The sequence below is a fragment of the Pleurodeles waltl genome, chromosome 10 (genome assembly GCF_031143425.1).
Source record: "Pleurodeles waltl isolate 20211129_DDA chromosome 10, aPleWal1.hap1.20221129, whole genome shotgun sequence".
Classification (NCBI taxonomy): Eukaryota; Metazoa; Chordata; class Amphibia; order Caudata; family Salamandridae; genus Pleurodeles; species Pleurodeles waltl.
Genome location: NC_090449.1, coordinates 587,142,290 through 587,169,007, shown reverse-complemented (window position 1 = coordinate 587,169,007; position 26,718 = coordinate 587,142,290). Strand labels below are relative to the sequence as shown.

General features: G+C 43.9%; 1 protein-coding gene across 2 annotated transcripts in view; it reads left to right on the top strand.

Annotated features, from left to right (window-relative positions):
* The window catches only part of SELENON (selenoprotein N), a 37,470-nt gene extending 20,826 nt beyond the window's left edge, over window positions 1–16,644 (top strand). Inside the window, exons 1-2 of one of the 2 annotated variants that reach the window (XM_069211044.1) lie at window positions 2,033–2,121; window positions 9,847–16,644. In XM_069211044.1, the coding sequence (XP_069067145.1) occupies window positions 9,849–11,543 (1,695 nt within the window). In that variant the 5' untranslated portion in view covers window positions 2,033–2,121; window positions 9,847–9,848 and the 3' untranslated portion in view covers window positions 11,544–16,644. Of the gene's footprint in view, window positions 1–2,032; window positions 2,122–9,846 lie in introns of those variants that run through there. The other variant, XM_069211043.1, reaches the window with a different exon arrangement.
* The last annotated feature ends 10,074 nt before the right edge of the window (window positions 16,645–26,718 follow it).

Genomic DNA, 26,718 nt, shown 5'->3' with positions numbered 1-26,718 from the left:
CAGACTGAAAAAGTCAAGGGAGTGAATTTTCAGGTTGTACGTGTAGTCCACATCAGAAGCCCCAGCCCCCCCTAAAGATTTGAGGAAAGGCTCCTAAAAAGTCTACCCCAGCACAACCAATATTCAGTTGCAGTATGCAGTTATGGTAGAAAATGGGAGGTGGTGGAGCAAGTGGAGCATGGCTAGAGCTCCGAGTGCTAGCTTGAGTGAGTCAGGAGAAGGACTAATGAAAGATCAGTCAAGGATGTGGCAAGTGTCCGCAGGGTTGAGTCTAGTTGTATTTAGGCGAGCGCACAAGCGCTCTGGCCTGTTGTGATCTATTTGTGGGCTTTTAACCATGCCCACCGCATGCCCATCACTTTCACATGTGCATGGACTTGCCTTTCAAAAATCCCTTGTTACCATTGGTAAATGCTTTACGTTTATACCTCCTTGGAGCAGTTTTGTTACCGCCTTGGCCATCGACCCTGTTACATTGATAATTGCAAGTTTGACTGCAAGCAAACTTTTTTTTCCTTTTGTGTGTCTCCTTCACCCTCATCCTTATGGTGGCCATGTCATGTTGAATCAGCTTGCTTATGTCAACTGTTTTACTTTTAATTTTCAATTAATGTGGCAAGAAAAGTACAGTTGGGAATTTTACAACGCTAACAGCTCCAACTCGAGCAAGCCCTAGACCCATTGCATTGTAATTGCTTGTTTAATATTGCCATTGATGATACCTTGGTGAGAATCTTGGGGGCTTGGTCTTCTCATGTGCATCGCATCATCCAGTAGTGATTTGGTTGAAGATCAACACTGACATAACGCATCCTAGTTTCACAACAGTCTTGACTTGGACGTTATACTCACTATTACTTACCCTTCTGATTGAAATTATCATGAAAGCTCTTGATGAGGAGAACTATTTGCTGTGGTATGCCATGGTCTCTCGGTATATGCCAGATGCTGTCATGGTTAATGCTGTGAAAGGATTTCTCAAAATCAATGAAGTTGATGTATAATGGTCTCTCCCAATTGGTGCACTGCTGTATGGTGTTGCGTAGAATAAGGATCTGCTCAACATAACCTCTGCCCTTGTGGAACCCAGCCTATTCTTCCCTTAACTGCTTGTCCATGGTATCAGATGTGCTGTACAATGAGTTTTGCTTTGATTTTACTTGTGATTGAAAGAAGGGTGACTCCATACCAGTTTTTAGAGTTGGTTAATGCTAATTTCTTTCTAATCTTGACAATGACGTCTTGGTTCCAGTGGTCTTGTACTTTTTCTAAATCTCAAATCGATGTCAACAGTGGTTGGAGTATCTTAGTAGATGTTTCATGGTCCAACCTGAACATTTCTGCTTTCAGGTTATTTTGACCCAGAGATTTTCGGTTCTCAAGAGATCGAATGGGAGTCAGAATGTCTTCTTTCTATGTTGTGATGGTGTTCACATCGAAATCTCTCTTCTTTTTCTTGTTGGTACTGGTCGGTTGAAGACTTCTTATAAGTGCTCAGCCCAGCATGCTTCCTGTCTGTCCATGATAGGGGTGTTGTATGTTGTACATGATTTGCCATTGACTGTTCTCGTGATCTTGAAGACCTTTCTGTGTACTCCTCTACTTGGCTAGCAAAGTGATCCATGTACACCCACTTGTCTGCTTTTGTCTTTCTTTTGGCTATTCTGTCTGCTTCTTTATAGTCTTGCTTGTACTTCTCCTGCAGCCTCTTAGATTTGGTATCCATGAATTTTTATTTTACTGCTCTCCTGTTGTCAATATCTTTCAATGTGTCTTGTGTTATCCATTCTTTCCTCTTTATTGTCTTTTTTGCCAGGCATGTTTCACTGCTCTTCACATATATTGAAGAAACCTATATCCATTCTTGTTGACTGCACCTGAAACTGGCTCAGACCAGTAGTCTGTGTTTGCCACAAGTTAGAACCTCATTTTGATTTGTAAGACGTATGTTTGCTGGGTCTTTGAGTTCTGTAATTTTGCCACATCGAGGTACTGTCATCCTCATTTTTGCATTCTGTTTTTTTAAACTTCAGCTTTACAAGAGTGGCCACTAGTTTGTGGTCAGTGTCAACATCCATGCCCCTCCTCACTCTGACCACCTGAGGACACATACTGCAAGATGTCAGTCTGGTTTCTGTCTCTGTCATTGGTTGAGCACCAAGTTAGTGTCTCAATATTACGGTGGAGATGGGGGAGGGGAGCAGTAGAGCCCATTTTATAACTAGATGATTTGTGATGCAAAATTACAACAGTCTTTTACCATTGTCACTCATTGCCCCACACCCTACCTTTACAATGGCTCTGTCATGGTTCGTGTTGTGATTTCCCACATTATTATTCATGCCCACCCCCATCACAGTCTTCAAGTTATGGTTTGGCACTGCTCCAATCTCAGCTTGCATCAGTTGGTAGAATGTGCCCTTGACTGTTTCCTCTGCATCATTTGTTGAAGTATATCACTGAATAATGGTGGTGGTGATGTATCTGCCTTTTAAAGTGGCTGTCACGAGTCTACTGTTTACTGTCTTGCACTCAAATTATGCATTTCTTCTTGGGATGATGTCTACTCCATTGTGATGTCTCAGAGTAAAGTACAATTTCTCCTGTGATGTATTTAAATTTTCCAGATCCGGTCCTCCTACTTTCTCTGACCCCCAGAATGCATTTCAGATGTTACTTGAGCCAGCATTCCTATGGCACACATAGTCCGTACTTTTCAGAATCAGATTCTGGTCTTGCACTAGGCACTCAGAACGTCTGTCATCCTGTCAGTTTATATGCATTTCACATGAATATGAATATCAATATGGCCCCCGTCTTGAACTTATGACAGCATTGCTAAATGAAATCAGACCGTACTGAGATGAAAAGAAAAAGTTTAGTGATTTGTGTGAACCGGCTGAGTAAAAACAAATGGTTCAATGCGTCTAAGCAGCAGGAAACTATACCATGAAAGACATGGTTCATGTAATATAAATGCATGCATTGCTCACGAATCTGCATGCCATGGCACAAGATGTCTCCAAATAGAACTTATAGCGGCACCTTGAAGTGTGAGTACATAAAATTAAAGACTGAGTACTCAAAAGAAAAATTGAATGATCGAACCGAACACTAAAAGGATAATATACGGGGTTGTGGAAATGAACTCCGTAAAACAAAATGTGTACAGTTATGTCTGTCACATGGTGCTGCTGTCCACCTTAACGACAGACCTATTGGAATGTGTCGTACGTGAGTTAACGCACGAGGCCGGAGGGACAGAGCTAGTCTGTCTTCTATGTTTAGACGCCTCATGACGCCACGACCAATCTGTAACGAGGACGGTCGTGACGTCAGGGGGCGGCGCGGCGGAAAGGCAGAGGCGCGAACAAAGCGCGGTGTTGCGGCCGGCCGGCTGCTCGTGGGCCTTATTTCTTGTGGCAAGAATAAAAGATATTAACATGAAATCTGCCTCCCTCGCATCCTTCATACTTGCCACTACAAATGGCGACGAGGGTCACAGCTTCTACCAAGGCCCACGAGTGTAGCCCACCTTACCTGGTGTTTCGGGAGGCCAGTGGAAAGCGCTGATATCTCTTCACTGGGGACTACGTGCAACCCCTAAGGCGCTGATGCTGCGGCGAGTGGTGGTATGACATGAACCGGGAAATTGAGGCAGAATCTGATGAGAGATTGAGAGTCAAAGCAAGAATAGTGGCCAAACAGGAAAACAATAAGAGGTACGCTGACATGGTGAATAGAGCCAAAACTAAAAATATAGCGCAAGGGGATTGGGTATTGGTGAAGAAACCCAACAGGGTGATGAAGGGGGAGTCTGTGTTTCAAACCCCGGTGCGTGTGCAAGGAGTGACAAGAGGGGCAGTCTGCCTGGAAGGAGCGGGGTGGCGGAGCAAGGACGACATAGTTAGGCTCAAGGCTGAGCAAGAGAAAATCATCATGAAAGATGTCCGTGTGGATGGGGCCGAAGGCACGGATGATGTTGATGAGTGGCAAACTCACGAAGCCAGGGATGTAGTCATTGATGAGGAGGAATGTGTGAATACGCCTTCCAGGCCAGGAATAAGTGGACAGGCGAGTGCGGAGCGATGCGAGAAGGCATGGCGTGGCTTGACGGCTGCCTCAGGACAGAATGGCTGCAGGCCCGAATCTGTGGAGAGCGACAGTCACAATGTAATGGGGTCAAGCCTAGAGGATGCGTGCGCCGTCAAGGCGAATTCACTTCAGTATGTTACTCCGAGCAGGCCAATTAGGCGTATCCGAGCACCCAAGAGGTTTGAAGATTTTGTTATGAGGTGAAGTTCCTTAAGTTTCTTGTTCTGTTGAAAAGGGAGATGTCGTACGTGAGTTAACGCACGAGGCCGGAGGGACAGAGCTAGTCTGTCTTCTATGTTTAGACGCCTCATGACGCCACAACCAATCTGTAACGAGGACGGTCGTGACGTCAGGGGGCGGCGCGGCGGAAAGGCAGAGGCGCGAACAAAGCGCGGTGTTGCGGCCGGCCGGCTGCTCGTGGGCCTTATTTCTTGTGGCAAGAATAAAAGATATTAACATGAAATCTGCCTCCCTCGCATCCTTCATACTTGCCACTACAGAATGGTACCTTACAAAATAAAAATGCTAACTGAACGGACGTGTGATTGAACCCGCCTTCGCATTAACCGCAAGGGACAACGTATCAAGAAAAAAGGTAAAAAATCTCTTGGAGGTGCGTAATACCGTTGATAACCATGTTTACTTAGCATTCTCTCACCCCAATAACCAACCCCACCCATACATAGTTCTTTCCATTCCTGGCAAATAGACGTCAGTACTTGCAAATGGATATTTCCAATGCCCCACCCTTTCCTTTTAAAACACAGGCTCCATGTCTGCACTCATTTTTTGTGTGGATCGTTTTGCCTTCGCCTGACCTGACAAGACGTATTCCACTAATATACAGCAGCTAAGCCATTATATCTTCTAGTATTCTCATAATTAAATGACAAATGAAAAACTTCCTATATTTATTTCAGTCATGGATTCCAAAAGCATACTTAAAACTGCTACTCATAAAAACGAACAGCATTCTCTTTTGGGGGAGTAGATTATAAATAGAAATTAAAAACTGTCTAGGTGCCGTGCAGATTAACAGATCGTCATGCATTGTTGCTGCAAATGCCAAACCCCTATGCTTCCTAATTGACTTCTGCCTTTCCTTCGAGAAATGTAAGCTATTGAAATTCCAGCTTTCATGGTAAAGATCAACCTTCTGTGCAACTTTATAATCACCCCTGTGCTAGTGAAAATCCTTGCACAATTCTGATCGGTTAATGCCTAGGTCAAAGGACTTCCTGAACTTCAGCTTAACTCTACTGAAATCCACCTTTCCCACATGATCACTGTTCAATGCAAACACAATCACATCACTCTCGCTCAATATATGTCCACTTGCTCTAAACATGCATGCAATTAAATTCATTTGCACTATTTAATTAAATTCATTTGCACCATTTACACAGCAGCCCACACCAACAAGCTCAACCAGCAAGCAAAATCTTTCACAGGACGTGCTCTTTGCAAAGCAGTAATGTATGGGTATTAATACGGCACAAATATATCTAAAGCAGTGGAGCACGCAAAAGCAGAGAGAGGGAGTAGAACTTGAGGGCAAATAAAACTTGCACTTAAAAAATAAATCCAAGACAAGCATGAACAGTCCCTGCTTACCCTTCCTCACACCATTGTGCAGGAGAATTCCTGGTTCATTGTATACTTTTTGTATAATTGCTTTTATTTTTGTGCTCCTCCTAAAGTTGCATGCCTGTACATGTATAATTAGGGCGAAGCCTAATGGCCAGCGGAGCTGGCTGGTTAGCTAAAGACATGCTGGGCACATTCGGAAAGCGTCCCAGATAATCCATTCCACCCGTTGCCTATTGGCTTTGTATCTCACATGTGCATCTTTTTATTTGCGGGCTGTAGTTTATTTTAGGCTGTCCAGCTTGAGTTTGTCCCTCCAGTGGGACATAGACTATTTACTGTATTTTTCCGCAGTGGTCACTTTCTGTAAACAGGCCTTTAAATATTGTTCTTTTCTTGTCACTTTTGCTGTGCTTAATGTCAGGTCTAATGTCCGGCTCCGTCTTCAGATAGAGCTTGATGTTTACTTTTCTTTCTCTGACTACAAAGTGAAAGGCCATATGTGACAATTTTTTGCTGAGAAAGGAAATGCTTTTTTTCTAGCTCACAACACAATTGAAATGGCTAAGTGAACTGTGTAGATATTTCAGAATATATCCATGAAAGCACATATGAAGAACTTTGTTTGTGATTCTGAAGTGTGGTGAAAAGAAATATTTGAATACGATCAAAACAAATCAATGCTTTAGGTGATGACATTTCCATTATTGTTTTTTCAGTTTCCGGTGAAAATTAGATGTCTGTAATGGCAGTGTTGTGCCGCACCATGCATACACTACTGTACAGTACTCAACTCAGCACCACTCTATGCGGCTGCACTCTACTCTGCACCATTCCACCCCATGCCACTCCACTCTACTGTACTTCTAATGTTTATACTCTTTGCCAACAAATGCTTTGCCACTCACATCTGCACTCTTCACCACTCCAATCTAGACCACACCACTCTGCTCTGCCTCACTGAACTCTGTTTTGCAACACTACACTATAAGCCAAAGCACTGTATGCCACTGCACGCCAATACACTCAACAATGCACTCTACTCTTTACTACTCCACTTTACCTTGCACCACTCTGCCACTTCAGTGTACTCTGAAACAATCTATTTTACGTCACTGCACTCTGCTCTGCACCACTCCACGCCACCCTAGTAGTACCATTATATCCTATGCCAATGCACCTTAGGCCACTCTAACCTGCATCACTGCACTCTTTGCCACTGCACTGAACACCACTCTAGTGTAGGCCAATTTACTCTGCACAACTCCACTCTATGCCACTCTCCTCTTCAACACTGCACTGTATACCACTGCGCACTCTGCCACTGTACTCTTTGCCACTCTACACCAGTGAAATCTACGCTGCACAACACCACTCTGTGCCGCTCTAGTCCATTCTCTACTTTATGCCATTGTACTCTACAACAGTGCATTCTACACCACTCTACTCAAAACCAGTGCGCTCTATGCCAATCTACTCTGCACTCAGCGCCACTACTCTACTCTGCCACACTCACTCCACCCCAGTCTCTACTCTTCAATGCTTTACACCAGTATGCTGCATTCCTCTCATGCCACTCTATTCCACACCACTCCACTGTATGCCACTCTACACCACTCCACGCCTTTTCACTCTACACAGTTCCACTCTGTGCCATTCTACCAGAGACCACTCCTCACAATTCCACTCTACTCTATGCAGCATCACTCTACACTGCTCCAAGCCATTACTATACACCATGCCACACCACTCTACTCCAATCTATGCCACTCAACTCTATGCCACTCTACATCACTCTATGCCACTGCACTAAATGCCACTCTACTCCACTCCGTGCCACATTACTCCACTCTACTGTATTTCCCTCCACTCTGCTGTGTAACACGGCTATAAGACATTTGGAAAGCCAGTAGCTCTTGAATGGACAACACCTATTGGCTTTGCCAATGCTTGTCTTCTTTGTAAAGCACTTGAAGATAGTACATGTTTATCTCCCTCCCCTGTAAGCCTCTCTACCCATTGTCCCTGTATTGTACCCATTGCTGACTCTTACTCCTGTGTTTCTTCGGCGACCTCCATCCTTCAAAATCTTCTGTTTTTTTTATTTTGTTTTTTCCTTGCCATCCTGTTGCTTTAGCCCTTTCCTTCACCATTTTTGCCATGAAAATGTTATTTGTAAAAAAATGTCTCTGCACTATTTCACTTTTTTGCCCCTCCTGCAGAACAACTATCTTGCTCTAACAAGAAGTGTATGGGGAATTCTTTTGTCTTAGTGGTTTTAGTGGGAAGTCAGGCTTGTACAAGCCTTGCTGGAGGTTAATGGGCGAGAATTTCCGACCTCCACACTATTCTTGCAAGAGACCTGCATAAATCTCCATTATGCAGCAGTCCTTTTTTTGGTTGGATCCTATTAGACACCACAGCTGTCTGGTTTGCTAAAGACATCTTCTGGGCATTCTGAAAGCTGATCTAGGAATGCATTTTGCTTGTCATTGGCTTTGCGTTTTGTTACTCACATTTGCTTGCTTTCGGTTTGCTGGCTTCATTTGTTTTATTATGTCCAGCACACATTTGTTCCTTCTATGGAGCTCCGTGTTTACTATATTCTTCCCAGAGTGCTCTCTCTCTCTGTAAATAGGCCTTTAAATTGTGTTCTTATCTTGCCACATTTGCAGTGCATTCAAAGACAGAGGCCAAATGCCAGACTCTGTCTCCTGAGGGTGCTCAATGATTACTTTTCTTTCTCTGACTTCACAGTGAGAGGATTTATCTGACAGAAAGAAGCCTTTCCTTTTACACATCAGACTAACACCCAACACAATTTAAATGTATATTAAAAACTGCAAATATTTCAGAATATATCAGATTTAGGAAAGCACAAATGAAACACACCTTGTGATTCTAAAGTGTGATGGAAACACATATTTTAATACAATCAAAACATATCGGTACACTAGGTGATGCTGTCGCCACACGTTATTGTTTGTGTGCTGTAGAGTTTTATCAGTAAAACTGTATGTCTGTGCAAACGTACTGATTATTTCTATTGAAAATGTTTGGTCTGTAATGACAGGACACTACCACACCATGCATTCTCCACTCTGCCACTTCACTCTGTGCCCCTCCACTCTACATACTCCATGCCACTCCACAATAGTATAGTTTTATCAGTAAAACGGTTTGTCTGTGCAAAGTAATGGTCATTTTAATTGAAAATATGTTATCTGTAAAGGCAGTGTGCTACCACACCATTCTTACTTCACTGTGCACCACTCTACTCCACTCTGTGCCTCTCCACGCTACGACACTCAGTGCTACTCTACTCCACAATACTATATGACCCTCCAGTCTATGACCCTCCACTCTGTGGCACTCAACTCCACAGTCTATGCCACTCCATGCCACTCGATTCTACAACACTCTACACCCCACCTCACCACTCTACTCTACAACACTATTCCACTTTGCACCACTCCACACCTCTGTGCCACCCAACTCTGACACTCTACGCCCCTCCACTGTCCGCCCCTTCTTGCCACTCTACTCTACAACACACTACCCTGCAACAAACACTTCTCCATTCTACTGCATTATACTCCATGTTATGCCACCCCACTCTGACACTGTGCTATCTCACGACACTCTTCCCCACTCTATGCCCCTTCAGTCCACACCCCTCCAATCTATACCCCTTCACACCACTTCACTCTCCAGCACAACACTCCAACCATGACATTCCATGGCCTTCCACCTTACGGCACTCCACTCCACTCTTTGACGCCCTAATTTACGCCATGTCACTCTGTGCCACTAACATGAATAGCAGCCACACTGGTGTACAACATGGCTAAAACACATTGGCAAAGCCAATAGCTCTTCCATAGGCGAGACCTATTGGCTTTGCCAATGTGTGTTTTTGTGCTGCTCTTGTAAACACGCCTGTATATCTGCAACCTGTACAGTGCTTTCTTATTAAGGTCCACACTTTATGAATAAAAATACAAAAGTAGATTGTGGCAATTTTGCTGATAAGTGAAGAGAAGAAAATGATTTTTTTTAAATCGCATTGTCTACACTAAAGTCAAACTGCTTTCTTTTGATGCAATGTATGAGAATTGATCATGCATACTTATCTAGTTTTGATATGTTATTTAATCATTACAGTGATGTCCACAGACTTAAGGCTTCGACGAAAGGAAAGGGAGCAGAATAATGCTGCACCAGAAGAGAAAAGAGGCAAAGAAAAAAGTGAGGAAAAAAGATCATGGAAAATGTGTTCTTTTGTTATACGCTTCTTCTTTCTGGTTTTTCTCATTATGGTCCTTATGTTGGGAGTCAAGTTTTATTATGATGATCAGACTATACGGCGGCATGAGGCAGCTCTGCAATCCCTGGGGACGGAAGGATTCTTCTTGTTCTCATCACTGGATGCTGACAAAGATCTCTACTTAAGCCCTGAGGAGTTCAGGTCAATAGCAGAAAAGCTGACTGGTGTTGCTCCTGTTTCAGACTACGAAGAAGATGACATTCTGGATCCTAATGGGGAGACGCTGTCTGTAGTTGCTAAATTTCAGCCTCTAATAATGGAAACTATGACAAAGAGTAAAGACGGCTTTCTGGGAATTACTCACAATGCCTTATCAGGACTACGAAATTGGACAACACCTGTGACACCTTCCAGTGTTTTTTTTGTCAGTCAGTTCAGAGCCTTCCTTCCTCCAAAAAACAAGCTGAACCTGGGGGATCCCTGGTGGGTGGTCCCCAGTGAACTCAACATCTTCACTGGGTACCTTCCTAACAATCGTTTTTACCCTCCAACCCCCAGAGGGAAAGAGATTATTATCCACAAGCTCCTGAGCATGTTCCACCCACGTCCTTTTGTCAAAACCCGATTTGCCCCTCAAGGAACTGTGGCCTGCATCAGAGCTATCGACGGCTTCTATTATGACATTGTTTTCAGAATACATGCTGAGTTTCAGCTGAATGAGCCTCCAGACTTCCCCTTCTGGTTCTCGCCTGGACAATTCACAGGTCACATTGTAATTTCCAAAGATGCTTCGCATGTAAGGCAATTCCACCTTTTTGTCCCTAACAACAGGTCACTTAATGTTGACATGGAGTGGTTGTATGGAACAAGCGAAAGCAGCAATATGGAGGTTGACATAGGATACCTGCCCAAAATGGAATTGCAAGCTACAGACCCTTCCATCCCTTCTGTGATTTATGATGAGAACGGCAATGTCATTGATAGTAGGGACCCCTTGGAAGACCCAATTGAGTTTGTGTTTGAAGAGATAAACTGGCAGTCAGAAATCAGCTGGACGGAAGCAGCAAACAAATTGGAAGTGGCCATGTATCCATTTAAGAAGGTGCCATATCATCCTTTCACTGAAGCCTTTGACAGAGCTGTGGCAGAAAACAAGTTGGTCCACTCCATTTTGCTTTGGGGGGCATTAGATGACCAGTCCTGCTGAGGTTCCGGGCGAACTCTCCGGGAGACAGTCCTGGAAAGTTCGCCCATCCTCGCCCTGCTGAATGACAGCTTTATCTGCAGTTGGTCCTTAGTGAAGGAACTAGAAGTACTACAGAGTAACAAAGACAATGGCCACTATGCAAAAGTGGCAAAATTACACCTAGAGAAATACAACTTCCCTGTAGAAATGATGATCAGCCTACCCAACGGGACAGTTGTTCACCATATTAATGCCAACTATTTCCTTGACATCACCTCTATGAAGCCAGAGGAAGCAGAGAGTAGCATCTTCAGTTTTACTGCTTCATTTGAAGACCCCTCCACTGCCACTTACTTGAAGTTCCTGAAGGAGGGGCTGGAGAAAGCAAAGCCATTTATGGTTACATAAACTGCTGAGTATAACAGATCCAGAAATCATGTATTGACATTTGTATGGTCTTCATTTCAGCATATTTTTCAAATACCTCTGCAGATATGCACATTATTTGCCCAGCATTGATAGTGTGACTGCAGAAACACTCAAATATACAAATAGATTTTAATCCACTTTTTCCTTGGCCTACCAAGTACAACATGGCAATTTTTTTTTTTTAACACTTGATATTTTTATTTTTGGTTTGATAATTCCCACATAGTATCAAATGTTTAAGTAAGCTGCAGCAAACTTACTGTAAATAAGAACATCACAACAAAAATGTGATCATTTTGTTTTTATTGAAAGGTTTTGTGCACAAAGATTTATGAAATAATGGAAAGTTTCAAAATCACTCCAATAGCTGAGTTGATACTGATCTTTAAATTCTGCACTGAGTAATCTGGGTTTTAGATTTTCAGCCATCTCCTTTGTAAAAACCTGTGATCACCAGCTTTCTATCATTCAAAACAGTGCAATTTTCGAAGACTGTCCTTGGATTAGGACATGAGTGGGCGAGCAGAACAAAAGAATAAAGGAAGCACATATTGCTTAATAAATGATTAAGAAATTTAGATATTAAGTATGTTCCTGCTGAACATAGCAGACCCATTCAGGCTATGACAAAATAAATATATATTTGGAAGAAGAGTATTGAGTAGAGTTAATTTGATAAAGTTTGAAAGGAAAATCTCAAATCTGAAGAAATGTCAACAATTAATTATGAAGTCTGTTGAGAAATATGTTTTGTAGGGGAATAGCCTCATCTGTAACCATTTTCAAAGGACATGGCACAATACTATTGTTTATCCTGTTCCAAAGCACTCCCAATTTTGTTAGACAACAAAACAGAGGTTCCGGGACGTAACACAGTTTTTCAAAACCATACAGTTCCATCAAGTTTACAAGGCCACATCAGGTTTGCATGTCATCTGCATCCATGGTTGACAACTAGATTAGAAGATTCTTGCTTCATGTACTTAACACTTTTCCTTTTTTAGAACCCAGTCGCTAGGTTAGGTAGCTTGATGACAATAGGAGCGTAATATGAAAGGCAAATAACCCTTTGAATTATAATCTGTGCAGCCTGCAGCTGCATTTTATTCTACAATTTCATGAACAATTTAGAGCCATGAGGAAGACAGAAGGCACAAGAGAAGCTGAAAAGGCTTTATTTGCCTCTGATTTCCTCATGATGGGTGAACTCAAACATTGCCTTAAACCTGAAAGGCAAAAATTACTGCGCATCAATTATTTTAAGAACTCCCAACTCCTCCTGTTGTTTTTGATTAATTATTTTAACGCACAAAGAGTTTTTAATTTTGAAATTAGGAAATGCTAAATGATGCCGGGCCACATGATCAGTTCCTTATTTATTGTAACCATCTGATGCACCGTGCCTTTGAAAGTGTCACAGTGAAATCTTATTCACAGTTTTGAAAATGTTAAGTTGGAAGTCAGTAGAGATGGTTGTACAAAGATCATTAGATACAGTGGCTGGAAAGGCAAGTATTAAGAGAGCACTGCAAATTGACATATGCCTTTTTTCACATTGACAGTTTGCCAAAATTGATTCACAAAATGTAATGAAAATGGAATTGCAGTTTTCCATCATCATACTCTGAGCAGGATTATTGCCAGACAATTTAGAACTGACAGCTGTTAAACACCAGCCTAGTTTTGCTGTTCTTTCAGTACACTTTATGGTGGGTGAACCAGAATGCAATGCCACTACTCTGTGCCTTATAGTCTCCTCCTCAGGTCTTGAGATTACCTAGAGTTATTGCCAAATTAAGAAGGCACGTTTACTGCTCTATTTTGTGCCAGTGGTAGACCAAGATTATTATAACCAGGCTTATCTGACAAAGTAAGTGGGTACATATGGGGTGGACCAAAGATGCACATGTTAACTGGCGAGACATGGGCTTGGCAGATACGGCAGCCCAGCACGGTTTGACACTACAATGAACACTACATTGCTGAATTGCGTGAGGAAAGAGGTGGTGTGGCAGGTGTTAAAGGCCCCTGTCAATCCACACTGCTAGCAATCTTCATGTAAGCAGGGAAAGAGGATGAACAACAGGAAAGGAGGGTGTTGTGGGCCTATCCCTAATCAGATACAATCGTGAAACAGAAGGAGGACCAAAGAAAGGGTTAACTTTACCCCTCACCCCAAACCTGAAAATAGGTCAGATTTAGACCTTAGTGAAAGTGGTGGGTGGAAGTGCCCCCTTAATAGGAGTGTAAGAGGACAAGATGAGCCTAGTGGGTCACAGCCAGTTTTAAAAGTGTTCCTATGAATAAAGTAAGATATTTATTTCTACCTTAAATTGACTACTGTCTACTTGCACTTATTTCCCAACTTGCACACAAAAGTTGAGTATATTTGGAAATTAAGCAGCAAGTATGGACATAAAAAACTGTTTCCTCCACCCAGGATATTCAGCACATGAGAAGGCATGCAGAAAATAAATTAGTAATCAAGGCGTACCATATGACACCAACAAATCTTGGTTACATTCTACCAATATTAATTCTTCTGTAGTCAGTCAGTCAAATGGAAATAACTGATACTTGAACCATGCACTATTCCATTGTTATTCACTGTGGGTGCTAATTGCTGTATTAAACATTAAAAAATTGTTTAACTAGTTAACGTAGTGAATCTTTATCAATAAGCTGAATGGCTGTATTGCAGTGTTCTTGTACACAGGAAAGTCTAAACCATCATCTGATTATAATACTTCATTTGCCATATTTTACAGCTAAATAGTTGAAGTGGATTAATGGACACTTTCTGTGCATGTGTGTCACAGTTTCAAGATCTTACTTGTACTCAAAGTCAGAATATTGACTGCCAGCATATCTTCAAACAAAACATGCATAGTGAAGTATAGATTCTCTATTTCTAACTCCACGTGTACTTAATTTTGACAATGTTGGTAGTCTAAGTTGTACATAGCAAATATGACGTGCGATAGTAGAGAACAATAAAATGAAAAAATACAGTACAAGATTTTTAAGTGTTTTTGCTTATTGTAAAATTCTGTCCAGTTGACATCTTGGCTGTACAAGATATTACACTTCTTCAAATATTATCTAATGTTTTAATTTGTTTAAAGTAACATAACAAGGTAATTGATGTCTGCCAAACATTTCACTGCACAAACATAAGCCATTGTATGCATTTTATTTGTACATGTTAAAAATGTTTTTATTGTAGTTGAGGACTTTTTAAATGTTGATATATTTGTAAAGGAGGAGGGACGGAAATGCATTGTTTCTCTTGACCTTCTGTTTTTCATGATGATTCAGTCTTAAAGTTAAGTAATTAACAGGCCGGGTCTGATTTCCTGACAGTTGCACTGCAAGAGACAAATATGTTTCTGTCTCTCCTCCTCGGTAGTGTCTTGCTATTTCTATTGTCCGTATTTACGTACACTGCCACTTCTGTTTTTTCAGACCAAAGTTCTTAATTCCATTTTAAACATGATCTCAGATGGGTGTGGAGATTCTGTCTAAGAAATATGTTTTACTCTCTTGGGGAGCCATCAAAAATTTAATTTCAATCTGATCAATGATAAGTACGTATTTGTCTAATCTGCCCTTCCTTCATCTCGAAAGAGGCTTTTGAATATTGCTGCTGTATTTTATATTGCTATTTCACCGCAACTGCAGATCAAAATACTGTACCAGAACCTTTAAAAGCAGTATTACGAATAAAAATGCATTGGTACTAAAACGCAACTAGACACTGTCTAGATAGCTTGCTTTAAGCCCCAGTGTCAGAAAAGATTCCCACTAATAAAAACAAGATGGCATTTCACTGCCAATATACCCATCATGTCAGAAAGTAGCATATTCATGACCACATAAGGGTGTGTTTTTCAACATCAAGGTTCGGCAGGAAATATTTGCGATGTGGATTATGTCAACCTGTGTAATACTGAGTACTTAGTTTATCTTTCTGTGATTCTCTTCACCTCGGACCAAAACCAAATAAGGTGTTTGAATCAAGTACACCTCTGAGCAGACGTGAGTAAAACAATTGTTGATTCAAGTAACAGAGAATCAGTTATGTTGGATGCTAATTCCTCACTTTAAAAATTCCCTTGTGTCCAAAATGAACATACTAACTAGAAATCCTTCACATGTTCTTGTGCCATTTTCCTTTTAGGTTGTCTAGAGTGGCTCCACTTTGAATTTGATTGAGACTGATGTAATATGGGTCCCTGAGAGATTTACAGTCATCCTAAGTACATATAGGTTCTCAATGTGAGTGGCCCAGGGAATTATGCCCCCTGCATAAATACCTGTTTGCGTAAATAAGTTTGTCTGAGTTTACCACACCCGGTAATTATTAGGTATGACACAAATCAAACCTAGTTCAAACTTGCCATTATTTAAGAAGTAATAAATGCCCCCTAGACCTGAAACATTGGGATTTTTAAGAAAAGCACAAAACTTGGCATGTTTTCCATTAAGACGGTGATCCGTTGTAATAGATAGATACATAAATAGTGTGTCCCCCACTGGGCCACTCGTATTGAGAGCTATAGTGTATCAGAGAACCAATACCCAATGTTAGACAGCCAAAATGGATATTTCTAAACAGTTTGAGCCACACTTATCTTTTTCCATTTCCCATTAGGCTTAACTTGGCAGGGGATAGATGTTCTCATCTGCTCAATAAAATGCCATGCTATTTTATTTTCATACCATAAAACCGTTTCCGCAGTCTTGCCTGAAACAAACGTGTTAAATAAGGACTACTGAGTGAGACATTCAAATGGATAAATGAAAAACAAACTTTAATCTGAGACGTAAAATGGTCGAATGAACATCTCATACTTCCTTGTAAACAACTAAAACAAACATTATACAAATCAGTATTGTTTTTGGCTGTATCTGCAAATGTCTTTAATTTATTGAACATTTCTGTATTTAGATTGCATACTAAAAGACATACTAATGACAATCAGGTGAATCTTTGCATCACCTAGTGCCATTTACATGTGTACTGTTTTTACATTTTGTATCGGTTTCATAAAAATATATTAAAATTTTAATTTAAAAAGTCTATTTTTTTAATTCTGCAAATGAAATCAGTTTTTATGCATTATATGTACATTCTTTTTCTGCCTTCCTCCATCAACTGCACCCCATATCATTATTTTCTACATTTTAGTCACTCTATCATTCTTTGTCTGCACTGTCCCTCTCTCTACCTTCATTCTTTCTGTCTCTCTCTCTACCTTCATTCTTTGTCTCATGCTCTCCCTGACCTGTGTCTGATGCCACTCCATATCCCTTGTCCTCCTTACCACCGTCCTGTCTTAATGATGGTCTGTGGTAGCTGCAGTTTCATGTGTGGTGATAATGGGTGTAACATGTGCCCTTTCTACGGTGGAAGTGTGTGAAAGGAGGTTACTTAAATTGCCATTATATACTGACAATTGGGAATGTCATGGGAGACGAAGGCATGTGGAGGGGTTCTGTTGATTTATTGGTACTGGTGGAGGTCTTGACGTGAGTAATATTTGAAGTATCATGTGGGAGGAGTCTTTTTAAAATAGCAGGATAGCTCCACGAGTTGATCGATAATTGATCGAGATGCCTCCCTTGTGGAGGCATAGAGGCAGGATGTCAATCAATCAGGGAATTCTTAAAGTGCACTACTCACCAGTGAGGGTCTCGAGGCGCTAAGGGGGGGCTGCTGCTGCTTGAACAGCCAAGTCTTGAGAAGTCTCCTGAAGGTAAGGAGGTCCTTGGTCTGACACAGGTGGGTGGGAAGAGTGTTCCATGTCTTGACGGAGAGGTGGTTCTGCTGATGCATGGGACGGTGGCGAGGAAAAGGTCGGTGGAACGAAGCTGTTGGGTCGGTGTGTAGAAGGAGAGCTGTCTGTTGAGGTATTCTGGTCCAGTGCCTTGTGAACGTGGGTGAGGGGTTTGAAGGTGATTCTCTTGTTGACCGGGAGCCAATGTAGGTCTCTCAGGTGGGCTGTGATGTGGCGGGGGATGTCCAGGATGAGGCGTGCTGAGGCGTTCTGGATGCGTTGCAGTCTTTTCTGGAGTTTGGCTGTGGTTCCATTGCTGTAGTCCGGTTTGCTGCTTACAAGGGCTTGGGTGACTGTTCTAATGGTTTCAGTGGGGATCCATTTGTAGATCTTCTGAAGCATGTTGAAGCAGGAGGAGGAGATGGCGTTGACTTGCTGGGTCATAGCTATTGAAGAGTTCAGGATGAATCCCAGGTTGTGTGGGTATTGGTGCGGTTCCCAGTGTGGCAGGCCACCAGGAGTCGTCCCATGCGGAGGGGGTGGAGCCGAAGATGAGGACTTCAGTCTTGTTGGAATTCAGTTTAACGCAGCTGTTCTTCATCCATTCTGCAATGGCCTTCATTCCTTCGTGGAGGTTGGTCTTGGTGGTGTCCTTGGTGAGGGAGAAAATCAGCTGGCTGTCATCGGCGTATGAGATGATGTGGAGGTTGTGAGATTGGGCGATGTTAGTGAGCGGAGCCATGTACATGTTGAAGAAGGTCAGGCTGAGGTATGAACCCTGGGGTACGCCGCAGATGATTTTGGTGGCTTCAGAGTGGAATGGAGGGAGGCAGACTCTGAGTTCTGCTGGTGAGAAAGGAGGTGATCCAGTCCAGGGTTCTGTCACAGATTCCTGCGTTGTTGAGGCGTGTGCGTAGGGTATGGTGGCAGAAGGTGTTGAACACAGCTGAGAGGTCCAGGAGGATGAGGGCCGTGGTTTGGCCATCTTCCAGTATGGTTTTGATGTCGTCGTTGGCGGAGATGAGAGCAGTTTCGGTGCTGTGGTTGCAGCAGAATCCGGATTGGCATGGCTCCAGAGGTCTGTTCTCCTCGAAGAAACAGGACAGTTGCTTGTTGACAGTGTTCTCTGATTTTTGCCATGAAGGGGAGAAGGGAAATAGGCCAGAAGTTCTTGACTTCCTTTGGGTCCGCTTTAGGTTTCTTGAGGTGGGCGTTGATCTCTGCATGTTTTCACCTCTCCGGGAAGGTGGCGGACTCAAAGGAACTGTTGATGATCTTGCAGAGTTTGGTTGCGATGACGGAGCTTGTTTTGACGAAGATGTGGTGAGGGCAGGGGTCGGATGGTGTGCCAGAGTGGATGGTGTTCATGATTTCGATGGTGTTGTTGACTGGGGTCCAGGAGAGCAGGAGGCTGGTGAGTATGTGGTGTCGGTGGTTGACTGGGGGGGGGTCTGAGTGCTGAAGCTGTCATGGATGTCTGCGTTCTTGCGGTGGAAGAAGGTGGCTAGGGAGTCGCAGAGGTCTTGTGATTGGGGGGGGGGGATGTCGTTGACGTTGAAGCCGGGGTTGGAGAGCTCCTTCAAGATGTTGAAGAGCTCCTTGTGACTCTGTGCGTTGTTGTTGATGCGTTCTTTGAAGGCGGTTCGGATGATTTGGTGGTGTCTGCGGATGATGTTTTTGAAGGCTTTGTGGTTGTCCGGTGTCTGATCTTGGTGCCACTTCTTTTCGAGTCTTTGGCATGTTTGCCTAGATTCTTGAAGGTCAGCGGTGAACCAGAAGGCCTTTCTGTCAGTGCCTCTGTTGGAAGGATTTTTGATTGGGGCGAGAGTGTTGGCACAGTCATCGATCCATTGCCTGCGGTTGTGGGCAGCTGTGTCCGTGTCGGTGGTGTCGATGGGTGTGTTCTGGGAGAGGGTAGTGCTTAGTTGGTCTACGGTGACCTTGTTCCAACTGTGTGGGCAAGTCAGTTGCGGGTGATGGTGTGTTGTGGGTTTCTCGAAGGAGAAGTGGATGCAGCGGTGGTCGGTCCAGTGGAGTTTGGTGGTGTGGCTGAAGGAGACGTGTTTGCTGGCGGAGAAAATGGGGTCGAGTGTGTGTCCTGCAAAGTGGGTGGGTGTTGTGATGAGATGTTTGGGGCTGAAGTTGGAGAGGTTGTCGAGCAGGGTGGTAGAGTTGTTATCGTTGGTCTTCTCGAGGTGGAAGTTCAAGCCCCCAAGGAGTATGTAGTATGTGGATGCGAGAGCGTGCGTGCTGATGATGTTGGTGATGGAGTTGCTGAATGCTGTCGCGTCTGTAAATGAGGGTTCCTCGAAGGGTGGTGTTTGGGTTGGTGTGGATCTGGAAGTGCAGGTGTTCGGCGGTGATGAGGGTGTCTTCGGTGTTGGTCGTGATCCTGAGGGTGTTCATGTGGGCGATGGCGATGCCTCCTTCTGGTTTGATGGAGCGGTCCCTGCGGGTGATCTTATAACTGTCCGGGATGGCTATCGCGATGTCTGGTGCTGAGGAGGGGTTCATCCAGGTCTCTGTCAGGAAGGCGATGTCTGGGGAAGCTGAGTCGAATAAGACAATGTTAGCAAAATGGGTGTTTAGTCACCACCTTCTCTCCTTACACAATTTATTGCAGTTCGATCACCTGCTGGCTACACTCCATTCACCTTCTCCCTATGTCCTGCGCACCACGCTCTTCCAAATTATGCCTTGCTCTGGATAGCACTGTTGCGTCCAGACTACTAACTCTATTATGCGAGAGAGAGCCAGAAGGTTTTGAGAATGTTCTTTTTGTTTCTGAGAGATCAGGCTGGGAAGGGAGCTGGAGGAGTTTGGGGTGCCAGTTTATCGATGCAGAAGATCACGTGTTGTGAGTTGTACCCAGAACTCGTACTTAAAAAGAAAAAATAAAAATAAAAATACGGAAAATAATAACACTCCATGATCATTAAGAGGCATACAGCTGTAACACTGTGCAGAAAGCCTGAACTGTTTTGTGAGGCATGGTGGGCCCTTGCTCTCTTGTAACTTTGCTAGAGATCAGCTTCTCACTATGAAGTCCACACTGCATTATGATTGGCCTTTTGGATGAATTATACAGTGTCTTTGATGTTCATGATGTATTTCGCTTCTCTATGGCAATCTTGCCCCATTGTGCAGAGGGACACATCTGATGGTTAGCACACAGCATAGTCACCTTGTTTCTGCCAATAGCCTTACCTGCTGTGCGAAAACGCTTACCCTGGTGAGCTGGCAGGCTGAGCAACTGTTAACAATACAGGCTACATCCAATATTATCAAATTCTTTAAGGGCAGGTGAAAGCTCACTCCTTGCAGAATAAAGAAAATGAAAAGGGATAACATTTCATGGTATTTGAACATTTGCTTAGGAAACCACCTGTATGATTTGATTACACCTAACTACTTTTCACTTCCAAACTAATCTGCCCAGGAACATCTCATCTCCAGCACTCAGAAATCCTTCACACCTCCATTCATTCTTTCTACCAAACCTCCTCCCGGTCTCTCCTGCCATAGAGTGGTTCGTATGAGCCTCTTGGATTACACATGACTATCCGAACAATGCCCATACAAATGCATAGAGTGTCCACAAAGAAGTGGTCACCTTTGGCTTTTTGTAGCCAGAGGCCAGGGATTAACCACTACAAGACTATCCTGGTGTGGGTGATGAGAAGCCTAGATCTGGCCTTAAACTGCCGGTGCACTCAGCCCTACATTTCTCAGATTTAAGATTTTGTACTTCTCACATAGGCTATTTAAGTAGTCGTTTCCCCCTCGCCCTACAACCTTCCGACCATCTTCCTTTCTTCTCCTTTCCTTCTCAATTTCCTCTCTCCAACAGTGTCTCTGCCTTCCTCCTCCCCTTCTCCCCTACAGCGCTTTGCTTTTTTCCCTCACCTCCATCTTTCTATGTACTACATTTTTAGAGCAGAGCAAGAAAGAACAAAAGTAACACCCTGAATCCTCAGTACATCCACTTGTGCTAACATGAACCCTAAATTGACAACACCAAGGTACAAAGCTAACACAATCTATGGCACATCTGGAATCCACACCGAGAACTGTTTTGCTCAGCACTTGCATTGTATTTTTTTTTTAGATATCTTTTATTGATTTTTAACCATGAACAGTAAATCCCCAAATTCTCGCTGTTAAACCCCCCACCCCCCATATTGCTCTTAAATCAACACATTATATTACTGAGCTGACAGTTCTTGATGGTTTAAGCAGAGTATCAATCGCTACCAAAGTTCTATGTTGTGGGTGTGGGGACTGCTTCTGGTTCGGAGTCTGAGGCCGTCTGATCCTTTTCAGGTATCGGGGAGTCTAAGTTTTTCAAACTTTCCAGTATTGAGTCCCATTGTGTAGCACCCTCTCTCAGCCTCCGGCCCTGTAGCGCTTCTTTTAGCAGCACAGACCCCTCCACTTCCGCCCATTTTTATAGCGCTTCTTGCCACCTCTTAACTTGCGGGCCTACTGAGTCTTTCCAGTGTGAGGTGATTTCTCTTTTGGCCAGGACTAGAGCCAAGTCAATACATTTATTGGACATTTTGTGGGCAGTAGGGCGGGGGAAGTCTCCTAGCAGGGCCTCTAGTGGGGACAGGGTGATCTTCCTGCTAGTGCTGTCGGAAATTCTCCTAAATATCTCTGACCAATATGATTTGAGTTGTGAACAACGGCACAGCATGTGTACCAGACCTGCAGCTGTTTCGGTACATCTAGGGCATCTCGCTTCGTTTGTATTGTATATTTTAGTTATTATTTGCGGGGTTAAGTAGGCCCTATGATAAATGTAAAGATTTATTAATTTGAATCTGGCGTTTCTAGATACAGAGTAAGGATGAGAAGTGATCTTTGTCCATTGCGCATCTTCCATTGTTGTGTTTAAATCAGTCTGCCACTTGTCTCTGAGTTTATTTAGGGGTGTGCATGAACTGCTTTGTAATGATTTATATATTTCTGAGATCATTCCTTTCCTTTCTCCTATTGTGCAGAGGATGTTAAAGCCACTGTGAGTTGGAGGTTCGATAGCTGCCGACCCCCAAATTTTTTGTGCGGTTCTGGTGACTGCGTTATATGTAAGGAACAAACCCGATGGGAGATTAAATTGATCTTGGAGCTATGAGTAAGTGCGGAGTCTCCCGATATTGTAAATGTCACCTAGTTTTGTGATGTGTTCTTCCAACTTATTGAGACCCCTAAGAGTGTGGTCTCCCAAAGCATAATTCAAGCATCCCAGGGGAGCCTCCGGTGTGTATAGGGTTTTTGTACGGGTTCTTCTTAGGAATTGCTCCCAGCAGTGTCTAGTTGATTCCCATTCCACTGGTAATTGTGACCTAGATTTCCTAGGAGTCCGTACTATCCCTAGTATCTTTTTAGATGGACAGTTCAGTGGAATCCGTAAGTCTGTCGCACCTGGGGGTTCGCTGATACGTTTTGCTAGCCATTGTAGTTGACCTGCCCAGTAATAGATTTCTAGGTCTGGGGCAGCAAGGCCCCCTTCTGCAGTGGTTCTCTGCAATGAATTTAGTGCGATTCTGTGCCTGCTCGATCCCCATATAAAGCTCGTGATCTTAGAGTCAGTGCTTCTGAATACTGCTTTCGGGATTACCAATCGGATGGTAGAGAAGTAGTATAGCATTCGGGGTAGCACTATCATTTTAAGTAGGGCAATTCTGCCGGACACTGTTAATGGTAGAGTCTCCCAGAAGCGCATGCTAGCTCGGACTCCTCTGATTGCTCTATAAAAATTTCCTTCTAGGAGGTCTTCTGCAGTATGGTATATGTTTATTCCTAGATATTTAAAAGTGTTAGGAGAACAGGGTAACTCGTCTCATTCGGTTCGGGTGTGCTACTTGACATGGGGAATATAGTGGACTTCCTCCAGTTGATCCGGAGGCTATTCCGTATTTCTCAAGCATGGTTATTACACCTGGTAGATCATCTCCTAGGTTACGGAGAAAAAGCACCATATCGTCGGCATAAAGGGCGATATAATGTGTCCAGTCGTTGATTGAAATGCCTTGGCAGTGCTGCCCGGTTCTAGCCATTTGGGCCAGGGGCTCCACTGCTACTGCGAAAAGGAGAGGGGATAGTGGGCAACCCTGTCTAGTTCCTCTGCCAATCGAAAATGAATCAGATATGGTGTTACCTGTTTTCACCCTAGCAGTGGGATTTGAATATATCAACCTAGTCCAACATGTGAATCCCTCTCCAATCCCCATTCTCAGCATACCCTGTTCTAGGTAGTCCCATCTCAGGCAGTCGAATGCCTTTTCTATGTCGACCGAGATAATCGCTGCCTGAGTCATTTCCGGAGGCATAGAATGAAGAACAGACACCAGGCGTCTAATATTTTGTGCGGTGCTACGTTGCGGGATAAAGCCAGACTGATCCTGGTGGATTACCGAGGTCATGTGGGGCAGTAGTCTGTTCGCAGGAATCCTACTTAATATTTTATAATCTATATTAAGCATGGATAATGGACGGTAAGAACGGACATCCGTTGGGGGCCAATCGGGTTTTAGTAGGGTAATCATGATGGCTTCATTAGTAGATTGTTGTAGGTTGCCCCCGCTCCAAGCCTCAGTATATATTGTGCTGAGATGCAGGGCTAACAGGTCCTGGTACAGGAGATAGAACTCCAGGGGAACTCCATCGGATCCTTGGACCTTACCTTTAGCCATGCCTTGGATTGCTGTTTTAATTTCTGCAATCGATATTGGGGCTGCTAAAGCTGAGCTCTCTTCTTCCCCAAGTTTGGGGAGGGCAAGGTCTTCTAGGTCATGTAATTGGAGGTTAGTTAGTGTCTCAGTGGGGGGCACATATAGGGGGTCATTCTCGCCCGCCAAAGTCCCGCCGTCAGAATACCGCTGCGCGGTCAGATGACCGCTGCGGTAATTCTGAGTTTCCCGCTGGGCTGGCGGGCGACCGCCAGAAGGCCGCCCGCCAGCCCAGCGGGAAACCCCCTTCCATGAGGATGCCGGCGGAGTGGAAGGGGTGCGACGGGTGCAGTTGCACCCGTCACGATTTTCAGTGTCTGCTTGGCAGACACTGAAAATCTTGGTGGGGCCCTGGTGGGGCCCTGTTAGGGTTTCTGTACCTTTCACTGTAGGGGTTGGGGGTTCCTCCAGTGTCTCTCGCTGGAAGATTTAACCTCACGGCTCTTCTTTCCGCTGCAGGTAAACCATTTGTGGGCCTCGGCCGGTTCCTCCAGGGCCACGGACCAAGATGATTCACTTCGGGCCGACACTCCGCTGGGCCTCTGCTATACTGCCTTGTTCCGTGGGAGCAGGGGTAGCCGCCGGGTCGCTCCTGGGGTGCGGGTGATCTCATCTCGCTTCATTCAGGTTTTTGGTCTCTCCGCTTCGGGGTCCGAGCTCAGCCGTGCCAGGGCCCAGAGGCTGCTGCCATCTTGGTTCCTCGAGGTCGTCGGGGCGAGACGGCGTTCACCTCCTCAGCCGCTATTCTTTTCTTGCCAGAGTTTACACCGCATTTATCGGGCGGGACTCCGCTCACCGGGGCCTATCTTGCCGATCATTTTTGGGGTTTGGAAGTGCTATTATTTCGGCCGAGCCCCGTTTACAGCACCGGAGCACCGCGCTAAGCGTGCAGCTTCATCGGCCGCAGGCCACGCCCTCCCAGCACTTGCATTGTACTGTATAAATCTATAGTATTCTGACGATTCCAAACTCCCTTCTGCATAGAAGTGACTTCACTTAACCACCAACTCCCCGATATGCCCATCTAATCCCTTTACAAACCCTCACTACATCATTCCACTGTAGTAAAGCAGGATACTCCACCAAAAAAAAAAACCTCAAACCTGAGCCCACTCCAGCTCCTTAATGAGTGCACACATTGCTGTGCCAGGCTTCTAAACAATCAGCAGTTTTTTTTTTTTCTTTTTCCTCCACTACTAGTGCTGCCCAACCTCAGAAGTGTGGCCTTTGTCATCTTTACTATTCATCCTTGTGCGCATCAGGGCAAAAACCATCTTCCACATCAGAACCTGGAAATGGCCTGGTTCCTAAGATCCTGCTCTTCAAGCCCCTCCTTTTCCCTGACTCATCATCAGTTGATTTTTCCCTTTCTCACAAATCCAGATACATTGGTTACATGGGTTCCAGAATTTCACCGCACTAGTGGGTTGCACCTACCACAGCACCTGGATTAAACCCATGGACCCTGTAGAGGTGTCTGACTTGCACTACCACCACTGCTGTGTGTTACACCATAGCCCATCTACTTGTGAAAGAGAATGTCCCCATCTTGATGCGGTGAGACGAGGTATTGTAGTCCACTGCCTTTTTCCTGCCATTGTGCGCTTATTGACAAGGAGCGCATCTTTTCTAATCATGCGTCTGCTAGGATTATGTTCCTTTTAACATGCAAACTTCACAGATTCCTGAAGTGATTTTGCCACAATACTGAGTCAATTGGGGTTATTACAGGGCTGCTAGGACCAGATGCAGGTTCTCCCCATTATGCCTTTTGGAGTCAGTTGTTTGGGGTGCAAGTCCCCCCGTGAGTAGATTCTATTTATTTGCACTAGTGGTGTAGTGCACTTGGCACTTAGGTTCGTACTTTATGTCCTGCCTTTTGCCTACACAGCACCCTGCCCTATGGGTTACCTAGGGCATACCTTCGGGGTGTCTTATATGTAAAAAAAGGGGAGTTTTAGGCTAGGCAAGTACTTTTAAATGCCAAGTCGAATTGGCAGTGAAACTGCACACACAGGACTTGCAATGGCAGGCCTGAGACTAGGTTAAGGGGCTTCTTAAGTGGGTGGCACAATCAGTGCTGCAGGCTCACTAGTAGCATTTAATCTACAGGCACTGGGCACATATAGTGCACTGTACTAGGGATTTATAAGTAAATTAAATAGTCCAATTGGGTATGATCCAAGGTTACCATGTTTAAAGGGAGAGAGCATATGCACTTTAGCACTGGTTAGCAGTGGTAAAGTGCGCAGAGTCTTAAAACCAGCAAAAATAGTATCCAAAAAGTAGAGGGAGGTGGGCAAAACGGTAGGGGTGACCACCATAAAGCTGTACGGTCTAACATTTTGGAAACCTTTATTTTATATATGACATTTTAATGTATATTCCTTTTGTAGATTGTTGGTTCCCCTCTGCTTGGGACATTTCACAATTTTCAATGAACTTTGCACAAATATATAGTTTTAAAGATTGATTATTGGGTCTGGCCTTATTCTTTATACTAGTGTGTGAGACAGACTCCCCTCCTTATCTTTCTACTATGTTGTTACTTATGCCATTGAGCTTTTATTTAATTGAAAATATATGTATATTATTGACAAGAACCAATGTTTTTTTTTTAGAAGATGAGAAGAGTAAGAACAT